General features: G+C 37.8%; 1 protein-coding gene and 1 pseudogene across 10 annotated transcripts in view; both read right to left on the bottom strand.

The window, feature by feature from the left end:
- LSM14A (LSM14A mRNA processing body assembly factor) overlaps nt 1-14,968 on the bottom strand; it is a 53,965-nt gene that overhangs the window by 1,458 nt on the left and 37,539 nt on the right. Inside the window, exons 5-12 of one of the 10 annotated variants that reach the window (XR_011561540.1) lie at nt 11,932-12,108; nt 11,591-11,656; nt 7,275-7,457; nt 6,994-7,165; nt 5,653-5,884; nt 1,628-1,664; nt 1,299-1,485; nt 266-422 (exon numbers count right to left, since the gene is read on the bottom strand). Coding sequence is in view for 5 of the 10 variants with exons in the window: in XM_019979328.2 (XP_019834887.1) it covers nt 1,638-1,664; nt 5,653-5,884; nt 6,994-7,165; nt 7,275-7,457; nt 11,591-11,656; nt 11,932-12,108 (857 nt within the window). In the remaining 5 variants the exon portion in view is untranslated. Of the gene's footprint in view, nt 1-265; nt 423-608; nt 666-1,298; nt 1,486-1,627; nt 1,665-5,652; nt 5,885-6,993; nt 7,166-7,274; nt 7,458-11,590; nt 11,657-11,931; nt 12,109-14,968 lie in introns of all 10 variants that reach the window. The other 9 variants (XR_002182806.2, XR_011561539.1, XR_011561538.1 and 6 more) reach the window with 9 other exon arrangements.
- Nucleotides 10,063-10,158, bottom strand: LOC139177439 (U6 spliceosomal RNA; annotated as a pseudogene).

The following is a 14,968-nucleotide window of genomic DNA, read 5'->3' as shown; positions in this document are numbered from 1 at the left end:
AAATACAACTGACAACATATACTGGAAGAAGATTAATAAAATCCCTAAGTCTCTGATATCTTTACTAAGCAATAAAATATCAGGTGGCAAAATAACATTTCTCTTCGAAGTTTCATGCCGGGAGAAAGCCAATGATTTGAAAAATACATTTTAAAAGGACAACTTTTATGAAAATATGAAATAAATATGACATATTAAGTATGATTAAATAAATCTTAATTATTATTATTTTAAATATGTTTGTGAATTTTTTTTTAAAACTAACCAGGGAGAAGAAAGCAATAAAATTCTCAAGGAGCCTCTAGTTTTCCAGTGAGATTAATTCTAAACCAAAGGCCTGTACACAGAGCCAAGGGAAGGGCTTCTCTTTTCCTCAGGAATAGCTGCTAGCACGTGCCTGATTTTTACTGCCGATTCTTACCCTGTTAGAAACACACACTTTATGAAAAACTTTATCTGCATATACAAAAACCATTTGTACAATGTTATTAAGTTAGAATACAAACAGCATGGGATTAGTTGATGCAGAAAGCAAGCTGCTGAAGACGGTCCTGTTGTCCCCACCAAGGCCAAATTTCACATGCCCCTATTTTTAATTTTTTTTTTACCTTTCAGAAAGCTGTATGATCAATCCAGACCTTTTAGGGTTGAAATGCTGTGGTTTTCTGAAAGGTGAAAAAAAAAAAAAGAAAGCAAGAAAGAGAAGAAAAGAGGGAGGGAGGACGCAGAAGGAGGGGGAGACAGAGAGGTAGCAGGAAGGAAAGGAGAAAATAAAAGGGGCAAGGGAGAGAGAAAGTACTATGCTGAGTCATTTCAGATACTTGCCTCTGGACCCTCTGTGAAGAACATAAGACTCAAGTGGAAGGCAACCTATCTCACCCACCATGGTGGCTCAACCTCCCTAGCAGCAGCATATAAAATAATAGTGGGCTACTCTCTTATTATGCCCAGCCTCATCTTCCACTCCCAAAAAATAAAGAAAAGAAAAAGCACTACAGGACCAAACTCACCATAAGTTTATGTTTCTAACATTATCCTTAAGGAAAACTCAGAAGTCAAGGAGTGAATTTTGGCTTGATTAGCTTGTATCTAGATCAAGGAAGTTAACTCCTCTGGGTTCCTGGCTTCCTAACTATTTACTGGGAGGAGGGTGGGAGAGAGGTTCTAGTTTGACTGGTATTTCTGAGGAATCCTTAAAAAACAAAAAACCTATGATTCCATCTTTACCCACGTTTGCATTAAACAACCAGACCTACTTATATTGTTTATGTCAGTGAAGCATAAAGAAAAAAGCTAACCCATTACATGAAGGCTGCTGCAAATGTCATTGCACTTCATCTCTGAGAAATACTAGACGTTTCAGAACATGTTTAATCCTTTGAAGATAAATCTCCTTTATGTAATACTGGTCTCTCACTATTTCCACTTTTAAAGGTGCCAGACGGTATGATTTGGAACGAATACGCTGCTGAGAAGGTCTAGGATCTAGTGGTAGACAGAAGAAGGATCATTTAACTTTGGAATAAACAATCAATGGGTACCCACATTGATGGACCTTCAGCCTCACTGAAGGCTGATGTAACTTATTCCTAATCAAGGAATCACGCTAATCAGGCTAAGTACTTACTTCAAGCTCACTATGGCTCCACGCTGGCATAGGCATTCTGGTGGAAAGAAAAGTAAAATACATATTCACTAATGCCAAGAGGTTCCATCTAGTTGGTGATGCAGAACAAAACAAAACACCTGAAACAGGGAATACGGGTATATGTAAAATGTGTGGTGACGGAAGCAGATGCCATGGGAGGTCAGAAAAGAAAGAAATCAGAGGTGGAAGGAAGAGAAGCTTTTAAGGACACAGCAAACCTTGGGCAAGACCGAAAGGAAACCCCTGACTTTTAGCTCTGTCTGTCTTTCCAGGGGAATCTAATATCAAGGCTCCAAGTGTTTTGTTACCACCAATGTCTAGCACAGAGCTTGGCATATCCTAGAAATTCAATATATTTGGTCAATGAATGAAGTTTAGTTGTAATCAAGCAACCGTTTAAGAGATGATCAAGAGTTAACCTATTTGAATTAGACAGTTTAAAGGGTAATAAGAAATGGGGCTGGATATAGCAAGTGGGACTCTCGTAGGGTAAAAACAGCAAGCAGTGCAATGTCATGTTAGAACCTTCTAATCATCAGCCTAAGGTCCACTCAGGTTTCACTCCTTGAAATACCCAAGCAGAGGTTGAACTATCCGTCAGGGATATCCCAGTATGGATAAAGACAAATGCAGGACTTCCCTGGTGGTCCAGTGGTTAAGAATATGTCTGCCAATGCAGAGGACAAGGGTCCAGTCCCTGTCTGGGAAGACCCCACATGCTGTGGGACAGCTAAGCCTGTGAGCTGCAGCTACTGAAGTCCGTGTGCTCTATAGTCTGGGTTCTGCAACAAGAGAAACCACGGCAATGAGAAACCTGCACATCACAGCACCACAACTAGGGAGCAGCCCCCTGCTTGCCACAACTGGAGAAGGCCCATGTGCAGCAACCAAGACCCAGCAGAGCCAAAAAAAAAAAGACTGATGCAGACACCCCCTAAATGCATTCTAATTCTGCAATATATATGACAGAAGTTTTAACTAAAAGCTCAAGAGAGCTGAACAGTGAGACTCGACCTTAAAAAGAAGGCTGGCATTAGTAAACGGATATACCATGCACACAGTGTGTTGTTACTGTTCAGATAAAGGGAAGTAATGGTCCAGTCTTAAAGATAACATGACAGCTATTTTTTTTTCAAATATATGAAAAATCATCATGAAGAAGAGTATATATTCTGTGTGAAGAGTTAAACTAATAGGTTGACGATAGAGGGAAAAAGATTTTCATTCAAATTCCATGTGTCTGTGAAATTCTAATAATTAAGAGCACCCTTGTGGTGGAATGGATGCTCTTAGAAACAGTAGTAAGTTCCCAGTCCCTACAGGGGTACCAACAGAAGAGGCGTTTGGGTTGGCCAGGAGGTCACATCTTTCAGATGTTTCCCAACTCTTGAGACTTCAATGGTCTTTAAAAAGTGTATCTGAAATAAATCTGTTCAACTCTCTACCCACAAATGTCAAAACCCAGGGCCTGATAGGTTTAACAACTTAAATCGATGCCATACTGGCAAAGATTACAAAAATTCTCATCAGGATCACGGTCTGATTTAAATGTATTTTTTCTCAAACCATGGACCTCCCTGGTGGCTCAGACGGTAAAGCACTTTGCTTACAATGCGAGATACCTGGGTTCGATCCCTGGGTCGGGAAGATCCTCTGGAGAAGGAAATGGCAACCCACTCCAGTACTCTTGCCTGGAAAATCCCTTGGACAGAGGAACATGGTGGGCTACAGTCCACTGGGTCGCAGAGTTGGACACAACTGAGCGACTTCACTTTCACTTTTCTCAAACCAAGCTGACTCAATGTGGTCTTCAACAAGGAGCTGCCATAGGTTCTTCAACAGGTAGCTGATACGCTTCAAGTGAGGTAAAGACAGACTGAAGGTCTGAAGAGCCATCAGTGGGTTACTATGGTAATTGGCAGGAATATCTCAAAGGAATGAATGCGATGACGTGGACATGGATACTCCACCACCAGGGTGACCAAAAGAACACCAAACTGATATGATGGGAAAGTGAGAAGATGATGAGGTCATTCTGAGGAAGGTTAAGTTTAAGCTGATCACAGGACACAATGCAAGTAAATAGAGAAATATGTAGGTCAAGGTCCAAGTTGAAAAACTGATTAGAAGCTATGAATAGATCAGCTCAGAGAGGGGAGGGGGAAATCTCTGCAGGAGAGGAGAGAGGGAGGAAGACAGAGAGATCAAGCCTACACAAGAGTACAAACGTGAGCTCGACAGAGCAAACTGAACACTGCAGGCAGAAGGAATGGGTAAAAAGGTGAGACAGGAATAAGCTTGGCATTAAACAAGAACAAGGTCTGTATATCTGTGGTGGAATGGATGACAGAAACAGCTTGCAGTCCCACCAGCAACAAGATATAGAGAAAGTACTAGACTTCTGACCTGGAGAAGCAAGCAGATCATGAAGTACCTTATAGGCTGTGGTGAGGAACATACTTAATTTTTATAATGAGAAAAATATCAAAAGTATTTATGGGAAAAAAAAATACCCAAGAAGAAGATTCCAGGTTGGGTGGTAGTTATCAGTGTCAAATATTGCAGAGTTATGAAGGGCAAATATTTGTGAAAAAGCTATTGAATTCGGTAAACAAAAGCTCACTGGCAACCTCAAGAGGAGTAATAGTGGCAAGTAAGAAGCATTCCATGGTTCCTAAGACAGTCTCCAAGTTGGAATGGCTATTTTGGAAGTCAAAAGTCCTGCAGATACATCAGGCTGCGTCTACCATGGCTGGATGTCCTGACCTAATGATCTGAGGCTAATTTTCAGCAGTCTTGGCTGTGATGACACAGTATCAAAGGCATTAAAAATAACAGAACAGATCCAAAAGCCACAATTAATGATCCTTCAAGAGGGAGCTCAACAATGACCAGTTTTAAATATAGAAGAGTGAAATTCCTGATAGTGGGTCTTTAAGTTTCTAGCTGCTTTCTGTAATTCCTAATAGGCTTCTTTATGATGGGATTTTCATCCTTTCTTTCATTATATACTTTCCTCTCCACTATCCCTAAAGTCAATAACTAGGATAGTAACATTGACTTAAAGACTCCTTTAAATACATTATACATATATTTTTTTATACAAGGTCCTACTGTATAGCACAGAAAACTACATTCAATATCCTATAATAAACCATAATGGAAAAGAATATGAAAAAGACTGTGTATGTGTGTGTGTGTGTGTGTGTGTGTATGTAACTGAATGACTTTGCTATACACCAGAAACTAACATTGTAAATTAGAAATTGCAAGCAGCAGTTTCCATATACCAATATGATATTTTTAAGACCATGGTAAAATAAAAAACCAGGGAAAATGTAGTTGAGTTTTCCACAAAACTAATTAAGATCATGGACTGAGGAACAAATGTACTAGGTTCAAGATCCAGCATCATCACTTATTAGCTAACCTTGGGCAAGTTATTTAATATCTCTTTACCCATTTCCTCATTTGTACACACAAAATACTACGTTAGCTATATTAAATGCACAGGTTTGCCTTCCATTCTGGAATATGTTCTTCCTAGATTCTTTTGGTATTAAAGCATACTTTGTAACACGAAATAAAAGTGATATAATATGGTCTTTTTTTGTATTGTGTAATATCTTTTAGCGATCCCCTGTGCCTTCAACAACAAAACTTTTTAAGAAAAAGAAATTAAGTCAGTCTCTAATAGTTTTTTGGAAGAAATTTTACCAGTCCATGAAATCTGAAACAATGGTTCTGTAACAGAAGATAAAAATATATTTCTCTCACTTCCTCCAATTGAAAAGAAAATAGTTTAAAAAATTAGATCCATTAGCCAAGAAGTTACTTCTCCTTAAAATTATATAAATATCATAATCAAGTATATCCTCCACTGAAAAGTCAAATGGAAGTTACACAGATGTCCTAGAAATACTCACTCCCAATAGATAAAAATTTAAAACATTTTGAGTTTCATCCAACTGCAAGCCAACCCCAAAGCATGTAATAACACTTACCCTATACTCAAAATCTGCAAACTCCCTGCCCCCACGACCTCCTCTGAATCCACCACGAAATCCTCGAGGAGTGGTGAAGGCACCGCCTCGGCCACTGCCACGCCCTCGGCCACCACGGAAACCAAGACCCCCTCTGCCTCTGTACCCTCCACGGCCACGGTTTGGACGAAGCGGGATTCCAAATGTTTCTGCATTTAATCTTCTCTCTTCAGCCCAGGTTGGTCTCCGTTCTCTATTATGAGGACAAATAATCTTTAGTATATCAAGTTGTTTTTTTTTTGTAGTGTATCAACTTTTAAAGAACATTTGCCAGCAAGACTATGTAGCACTTAATTTCCAAATTGAGGCTAAATAATTTCTAAGCATCAAAAAAATCATAAAAAACAACAAAAAACCCCAAAAAAGTACCTAATCTAAGTCATCACAAGCTGTCCATGGCAATATGTTCCTATTATATTCTGTTACACTTCATGTGAAAGTATGACTGGTATTGTTTATTGCAAATGCAGCTGATGATACAAAGAAACTGAATAGCCTCAATAAATGGACTGGCAGTTGACTCTACCCTCCAATCAGCCTCAAAGGAAGAAAGGGAAAGGAAACCCTGCCTCAGGATGGGAGGAGATAAAGGGTTGATTCCCAAGATCCTACTAGGCTCCTGGTCCAACCTCTGGACCTGATGCCTAAAGTTTCTGAATCACTGCTGCTGGCCTACAGCCCAATCAGATTCAGCACCATCGCCATCCATGTTTAAACTGAAGCAGACAACCACCACTGGGTGGCACCAAAATGCAGCAGAAGGACGGCCTGAGCCAGGCAGCAGAAACTCTGCAACTTTGTTATGCTGAGTCCTCTAATCAACCAGTTTTCTGGATTCATATTTACTGCAATAGAGCAGAGTTTTACTACATCAGCAAACTTCAACTGAACTACACTGTAGAGGGGTAGAGTAAAAGGTGTTTAGATGTTAGATGAATGCTTCTATTTTAATTACTAATTTTCGAATGTGAATGCATCCTCAAACAAAAATATATGATTATTTCTTCTTTTCCAAAAGTAGTATCATTTAAAATTTTAGTATAAGTTATTTTCTTTTATCAAAACATTAAAAAATTGTAGTCATTAGATTTTTTGGGGGGGTTGCACCACACAGCAAGTGGGATCTTAGTTCTCCAACCAGGGATCAAATCTGTGCCCACTGGGAAGCATGGATCCTTAACCACTGGACCATCAGGGAAGTCCTTAGGGACTTTTAAATATTCATGACACTTTGTGAATTTATCAGGAATCACTTCACACTTCAACCTCCTAATTGCATAAGAGCAGCTTAAAAGACTGTACCTATTATCATCACAAGAAATATTATCAAAGAAGGATTTAGTTTTGTCATAATAGCAATTAGGTCCAAGTGGATCTTCTTCATCTGCATTTCCTTCACTGTTTTGAGTATCAACTCCTGAGTCTCCTTTATCTTCACCATTGACAGGCTTCTCCTGTTTCTCAAGTTTATCTTCTAATGGAAAAAAAAAAGTACATACCATGTAAGTCAAGATTTGGCCTAAATGTCCATAATTCACATGGTCAGAAAAGAGTACTCTCTGAGGAGAAAAATAAAAACTCACCTTTCAATTTAAGTTTATTATGAAACTCTCTGTCAATTTCCTCCTTGTTAAATTGTGCATTTGCACTTTCAAAGTCAAAATCTTTCTCAAATTTCATTGGACCATCTCGTCGAATACCAAATCTTCCTCTGCCACCTCGATGACCCCCACGCCCTCTCCTTGGAGCTGAAGGAGCACCTGGAACTATATTAATAAAGAATAAGCTGGTTTAAAGCAGAAGCTATTATTATGGTCGTTATGGTCAACAACAGAAATGCTTATGTCTCTATATACCTGACTATATTTGTATTTTTTTACTATAAAAAAAAGATGAAGTTTCACAAATATTTAATACATAGTAGACTGAGAAGAAAGTGAAAGAAAGTGAAAGTCACTCAGTCACAGCCAACTCTGTGGACTATACCATCATGGAATTCTCCAGGCCAGAATAATGGAGTGGGTAGTTGTTCCCTTCTCCAGGGGATCTTCCCAACCCAAGGATCGAACACAGGTCTCCCACACTGCAGGCAAATTCTTTACCAGCTGAGCTACCTGGGAAGCCCAAGAATGCTGGACTGGGAAGCCTATCCCTTTTCCAGTGGATTTTCCCGACCCAGGAATTGAACTGGGGTCTCCTTCACTGCTGGAGGATTCTTTACCAGCTGAGCTGCCAGGGAAGCCTCCCTAGACTGAGAAGAGTGCACATAAAATTTATAAATATGAAATTTATAAATGTCCTTAATGAAATTTATTCCTATGGGGTCTGTACTCAAACATGCTGCAGATACAGTATGGTAGTAGTGGTTTAGTTGCTAAGTCGTGTCCGGCTCTTGCGACCCCATAAACTATAGTCCGCTAGGCTCCTCTGTCCATGGGGTTCTCCAGGCAAGAATACTGGAGTGGGTTGCCATTTACTTCTTGAGGGGATCTTCCCAACCCAGTGATTAAACCTGGGTCTCCCACATTACAGGTAGATTCTCCACCAATTAAGTTAGGGCTGATACAGTATACAATCAAACAATTTGGGAGATTTCTGCACTACATTACTTTGTTCTGCTTATATCCCTAATACCTATTAAGTGTCAAATGTATACTGGGTTCTCAAAACTTATGAAGCCTTTTATGGAAAGGATAATAGAAACCAAGATTTACAGGGAGAAAAATAAATGAGCACATTAGCACAAACTGCAAGAGAACTCAAAAGACAAGAAACACCAGATCTCAATCCCTCCAGCCACTTCCTGCTTCACCTTCACTGTCTCTCTCTAAATAGATCCATATTAGTCAAGTCTTCCTGTATCTATCCTTTCTCTACAATTTAATACAATAACAAGATTTATGAGGCATGGTAAAGCAATACCAAAGTAGCATAAATTACAGTGAAAACTTGAGAATCTAAATAAGAGGAACAGTTAAAAAAAAATTATAAGAGAAACATGGAATAGTATTTGATGAGTTAACAGAAAAATATGGGCTCCCCTGGTGGCTTAGAAGGTAAAGACTCTGCCTGCAGTGTAGAAAACCTGGGTTTGATCCCTGGGTTGGGAAGATCCCCTGGAGAAGGGAACGACTACCCATTTCAGTATTCTTGCCTGGAAAATACCAAGGACAGAGGAGTCTGGTGGGCTATAGTCCACGGGGTCACATAGAGTTGGACATGGCTGAGTGACTTTCACTTTTTTCACTTTCAACAGAAAAATATAGAGCACAAAGCAGGATGAATTCAATGATTATAATTATGTGAAATGTTTAACACATAATGACTACACAGCAATAGACATCTCTGTGCTCAGTTCAGTTCAGTCGCTTAGTTGTGTCCGACTCTTTGCGACCCCATGAATCGCAGCACACCAGGCCTGTCCATCACCAACTCCCGGAGTTCACTCAGACTCATGTCCATCGAATCAGTGATGCCATCCAGCCATCTCATCCTCTGTCGTCCCCTTCTCCTCCTGCCCCCAATCCCTCCCAGCATCAGAGTCTTTTCCAATGAGTCAACTCTTCCCATGAGGTGGCCAAAGTACTGGAGTTTCAGCCTTAGCATCATTCCTTCCGAAGAAATCCCAGGGCTGATCTCCTTCAGAATGGACTGGTTGGATCTCCTTGCAGTCCAAGGGACTCTCAAGAGTCTTCTCCAACATCACAGTTCAAAAGCATCAATTCTTCGGCACTCAGCTTTCTTCGCAGTCCAACTCTCACATCCATACATGACCACAGGAAAAACCATAGCCTTGACTAGACGGACCTTTGTTGGCAAAGTAATGTCTCTGCTTTTCAATATGCTATCTAGGTTGGTCATAACTTTTCTTCCAAGGAGTAAGCATCTTTTAATTTCATGGCTGCAGTCACCATCTGTGCTCACTAGTCTCTAAATAAAACTTTGCAATTGTCCAAGTTTGAGAAAACAAACCACAAAAACCCATAGCAGTATAGCCAGACACTTAAATCTGGACAGGCAGGATGTTTAAATATTCAGCTTTACTACTGAAAATGTCTTGGCTACGAGCCAGCAAGTACAGCGTGATATGTTTTAAATTTTGAAAGGTAGCTAAAGATACTTTTATTTATTGTTTGACATGATTTATTTATTTGCTTGCTTATTTGGCTGTGCTACATGGCTTGTGGGACCAGTTCCCTGAACAGGGATTGAACTTGGGTCTCTGGCAGTCAGAGTGCAGAGTCCTAACCACTAGACTGCCAGGGAATTCCCTATTTATTTTAGTAACTGAAGTATACTTGATTCACAATGTTGTATTAGTTTCTGGTATATAGCAAAGTGATTCAGATAGACACACACATTCCTTTTATATTAAAATATGAAATCTTCATGAATTTGCATGTTATCCTTGTGCAGAAGCCATGCTAATTGTTCCAATATTAGTGTATGTGTTGCCAAAGTGAACACTACTTTACATGATTTTTGAATGATGGAAGCATAGCAATTATTTTATCTTGAGAAGAGAGGAGTTCTTTCATTTTTGCAAATTAAAAAAAAAAAAAAGTGAAACAGTAAAACCAAACCCCAACCTCTGTTAATTCTATGGCACACAGCATAAATAAAAACACATATGAAAATGTACAGAAGAAATACAGTGTTTTCTAGCTTGCTAAACTTAAAGATCATCTCCCAATTATTATGTAATTAAGTTGATCACACACTGCCTTTCTTTTTTAACTTGGAAGAGTTTTAAATCATAATTTATTCTCTGCTAATGAATATGAAAATAAAAAATAGATGGATTTGGGGTATGTTACAGATTACCAAAAAGATCAAGTTTACAAGTATTAAGTCGATAATTATGAAAGAAAGTTAAACTTCTTGAATAATTCAAAAAAAAAAAAAGGACTTAATTTTAATGAGAAAACTCAAATTTTTAAGGTACAGATAATTTCATTATTTTTTTAAAAATTTATTTTATTGAAGTATACTTGATTTACAATGCTATGTTCATTTCTGCTAGTGATTCATATACATATATATATTATAGTCTTTTTCATATTCTTTTCCATTATGGTTTATCACAGGATATTGAACATAGTTTCCAATGATTCCATTCTTTTTTCTTTTCTTTTTGGCTGCGCCATGTGGCTTGTAGGATTTTAGTCCCCAGAAGAGGGACTGAATCCAGGCCATGGCAATGAAAGCACCAAGTCCTGACCCATGGACCACCAGTGAATTCCCGATTCCATTTTTAAAAGCATAAAAAACAAAGAAAGCAATTTTATAATGCTAACATGAAACTGATACAAAAACATAAAAAAATACAAAAGACAGTACAAAAGAGAAAGCCATTAAACAATATAAAATATAAAAATAAAAGTATACAAATCTCACTAGCAGATATTTAAGAATATATTAAAAGACAATTGCTTACCAACAAGTAGGTTTTATTCCACGTAATGATGATTTAAAAAAAATCTTTTTAAATAATTAGATTAAAAAATGGAAAAAGTAGTACAGAGTGCCCATCACCCAGCTTCCCCTCCAACAGTAACATCTTGATTATCTATTGTACATTATCAAAAACTGGGAAAAACGAGGACACTGGCACAATATAATTAACTACACTAAGATCTCATAGTCAGATCTCAATAGTTTTGCATGTACTCATTTTTTGGTATGTCTTTACATACAGTTTTATGACCTCTTGCTACATACACAGATCCACAGCACCAGCACCATAATCGAGGTAACACAATCAAACTCTCCTGTGCTACTCCTGTATAGCTACCAAACCTTGCTGTTCTTTTTTAAAAATAGTAATTACACATCATACATTTCAAATGTTTAATTGAAAAGCAGAGGATTAGACTTTCAGATCCATGTAACAACTTACCTATTTGTCTCTTGCTATCATTTCTGAGTTGCTCATTTTCTGGTCTTGAGACTTTATGTACTTCAGCTATAGAATATACAGAAAGTGACAGTCAACTTGGGACACATAATCAAAAACTTCTGGAAAGTCAGAAATGGAAAAACAAACAAACCCAAAAATCCATATAACCCCACCACCATCACTACTTTGAGTAGAATTTGAAAGACTGAACGAACATTCTCTCAAGTTCAGTTTACACCTTCTAGGATCATTTCACATAAAGTAAATCTTTTTAATGAAAATAAGTTGAATGGAAGATGCTGACCGGTCAATCAAGAAATAGTAAACAGCTAAAGTTCTACCTCGCCTGTGCTCTTGATTCTCTATTGGTTTTTGGCTGGTAGATGGTAAAGGCCTGGTTGATACAGGGCTCCTTCTCCCAACAGGTGCTGGAGCAGGTAAGTGAGCCGAGGCGGTCTGTACTGCTTGTTCCATGGTTGGGCTTTTTCTCAAAGGGTCTAACTGAGGGCTTGAACGACCTAAAACGTAACCAAAAGATAAGAAACTACCCTAACCTTTGGGGGTTTCAAAATAATCTAGACCCTAAAAATACATCTAGAGCTTTATTTCCACCAATTCAAATCCTTTGAATAATTTGAATCCATCTATTTATTAGACCAGAACTTAAAATTATCTTTAGTGGGCTGTTCACTTAACTACTGTAAAAAAAAAAAAAAGAAGAAGAAAAAAAAGTAAAAATAAATCCCACCCAAACAAACAAAAAACTGTGAAAACTGAATCTGTATTTCTAAGTATGAATGAATATTATCAAATGAATATTATCAAAGAGCATTTAGGCAGATCAGATGTAGGCTTTCCCCAACAACCACAATCACAAGATTATACTGACACTTTAGTCATTATTTTCAGAGGCTTTAACTTTTTTAGTGTTTTCTGAAGATATATCTAAAGTGATACACTTATATCTGTAAGTATTATAAAGGAAGTAAAGAATTAGAAAGTACAATGAAGTTCTTCAATACCTTAGGGGCTTGGGTAATTAATACTAAAAGACCAGCAACAAATAAAACCTTCAGATAATTACATAATAACTATACTCAATCTTTGCTATTTGAATGATCTCTAGGCAAGTTTTTGCTTAATATGGTTTGGTACTTACAAATTCCATTTTTCCTTTTATGAAGTCAGAGCCTGGTCACAGTATGAACAGAAGAGTGTAACACTGGGTGCTCCCATCATGCTTTTGTCCCCTATGTTTGCTGTAAATCTCTGCTCAACGTGCTCTCACATCCCATGATATTGTAGCAAAATAGGTTTTGCTTTAAAAAATAATGCTCACTTTTATGTAAAAGAAAAAAAAATCCCAAATATGCTGCAAATGTTCCTATCTACCTGTGCTATTATGCACAGGCTCCAAACTGGTGACCTGGCTGAGTGCTGATAGCACACTGGTTGTTGTGCACCAGGAGCTTCAGGGATTATTTATCAGTATCCTCCCCTGGTTCATGGTTATCTAAAGTATGCAACAACAATGTGTGTCACTATTTCTAGCATTACATTAATGTCACAGTTCAGTCTGCCAACAACAGAAACACTGTAATTTTCCCATTAATTATAATGGGAAATCATGGTGCAAGTTTATGTAAGTTTGGACCTAAGAGAAAAATTTCTGTAATTATTTATCACCTTACAGAAGTATTTATTTGTTAAAATAAAGGTGATTTATTTACTGAACAAGTGTTATGTTTTTTGAAAAGCTTGTTATTTAGGTAATTCTATCTTTAATCTCTGTTTATTTAGTCACATCAGGTCTTAGCTGAGGCATGCAGGATCTTCAACATGTCATGTGGGACCTTGTGGCACAGACTCTTGTAGCTCAAGGGCTTAGCTGCTCCACAGCATGTAGGATCCTAGTTTCCTGACCAGGGATTGAACCTGTGTGCCCTGCAATGTTATATGGATGCTTAACCACTGGACCACCAGGGAAGTCCCTGTTTATAGGTAATTTTATGATAGTCCATTAAATGATCTTATTTATATAGGGGCTTCTCAGGTGGTACTAGTGATAAAGAACCCGCCTGCCAATGCAGGAGATTTAAGAGACATGGGGTTCAATCCCTAGGTTGGGAAGATCCCCTAGAGAAGGGCATGGCAATCTACTCTAGTATTCTTATCTGGAGAATCCCATAGACAGAGGAGCCTGGTAGGCTATATACAGTCCATAGGGTCACAGAGTCAGATACAACTGAAGCAACTTAGCATACATGCAAACATAAAACTCAAAAGCTCTTATTATAAACACACTCCCTCAAGTTACCTTCATTCTTATCTTCCCAGTTGCAAGAAAATTCTAGGCGTTAAAATTTGATAAATTTCAGAAATTTAGTTGGTGAAATTAAAATGCAGAACCCCAGGCCTCCTCTCTGTTTCTTGTAAATTTTTTTTTAAAAAACATTTTAATTTATTTAAAACTTAGTCTGAAGTATGAGGGAAGAATTCTGGAGTTAACTTCCCAAATGATCAGACAGTTATCTGTTAACATCATTTACTGGACAACAAGTCTTTCTCCACTAATTTAAAAACAGCATCCTTATCATATATTAATTACGTATTTATACTTGGATGTATTTCTGACTTTTGCTCCATTCATCTCTAAATTTATTCCTGCATTGTTTATTTTATGTATACTTTATTAAGAGGTAAGCCCTATCTCATTACTTTTATTTTTAAAACATGTCTAGGTATCAGATCAGATCAGTCGCTCAGTCGTCTCCAACTCTTTGCGACCCCATGAATCGCAGCACTCCAGGCCTCCCTGTCCATCACCAACTCCTGGAGTTCACTCAGACTCAAGTCCATCGAGTCAGTGATGCCATCCAGCCATCTCATCCTCTGTCGTATCTGCATGCTTTTAAGACAGTCTGTGTATGTATTTTATTAGGTTCTCTTACAAAGTACAGTAAAGTTATTATGAGAAGTAAAGTCTTCCTAAAACTAAATCTTTGTATTTAGAGATAAAATATGCTTTTCTGATTATAGGTAACTTCTTTTATGTCCCTCTATTATACTTTCTTTCATCAGAGGCTGGTCATATTTATTATATATTTTCTATATAATTTCTATTTCTCATTATTGTGAACATTTTCTTTTATCCCCATTAATAATCAGTGGGTTAGGTTTTAGGACATCTATTGATTTTTGTACTTATTCTCTACATTTTACCTCTAATTGAAGTCCCTTATTAGTTTTAGGTTTTTCAGTGAATTCTCAATTCCAAGAACAATGTTACCATCGACAAATAATACTAATTCTAGTATTCATATTTCTTTCTTTTTCCTGACATAGCTAAAAATTCCAGAACAATGCTGAGCAGCAATG

This window comes from Bos indicus, chromosome 18, assembly GCF_029378745.1.
Source record: "Bos indicus isolate NIAB-ARS_2022 breed Sahiwal x Tharparkar chromosome 18, NIAB-ARS_B.indTharparkar_mat_pri_1.0, whole genome shotgun sequence".
NCBI classification, from domain to species: Eukaryota; Metazoa; Chordata; class Mammalia; order Artiodactyla; family Bovidae; genus Bos; species Bos indicus.
This window is presented reverse-complemented; position numbering and strand designations above follow the sequence as displayed.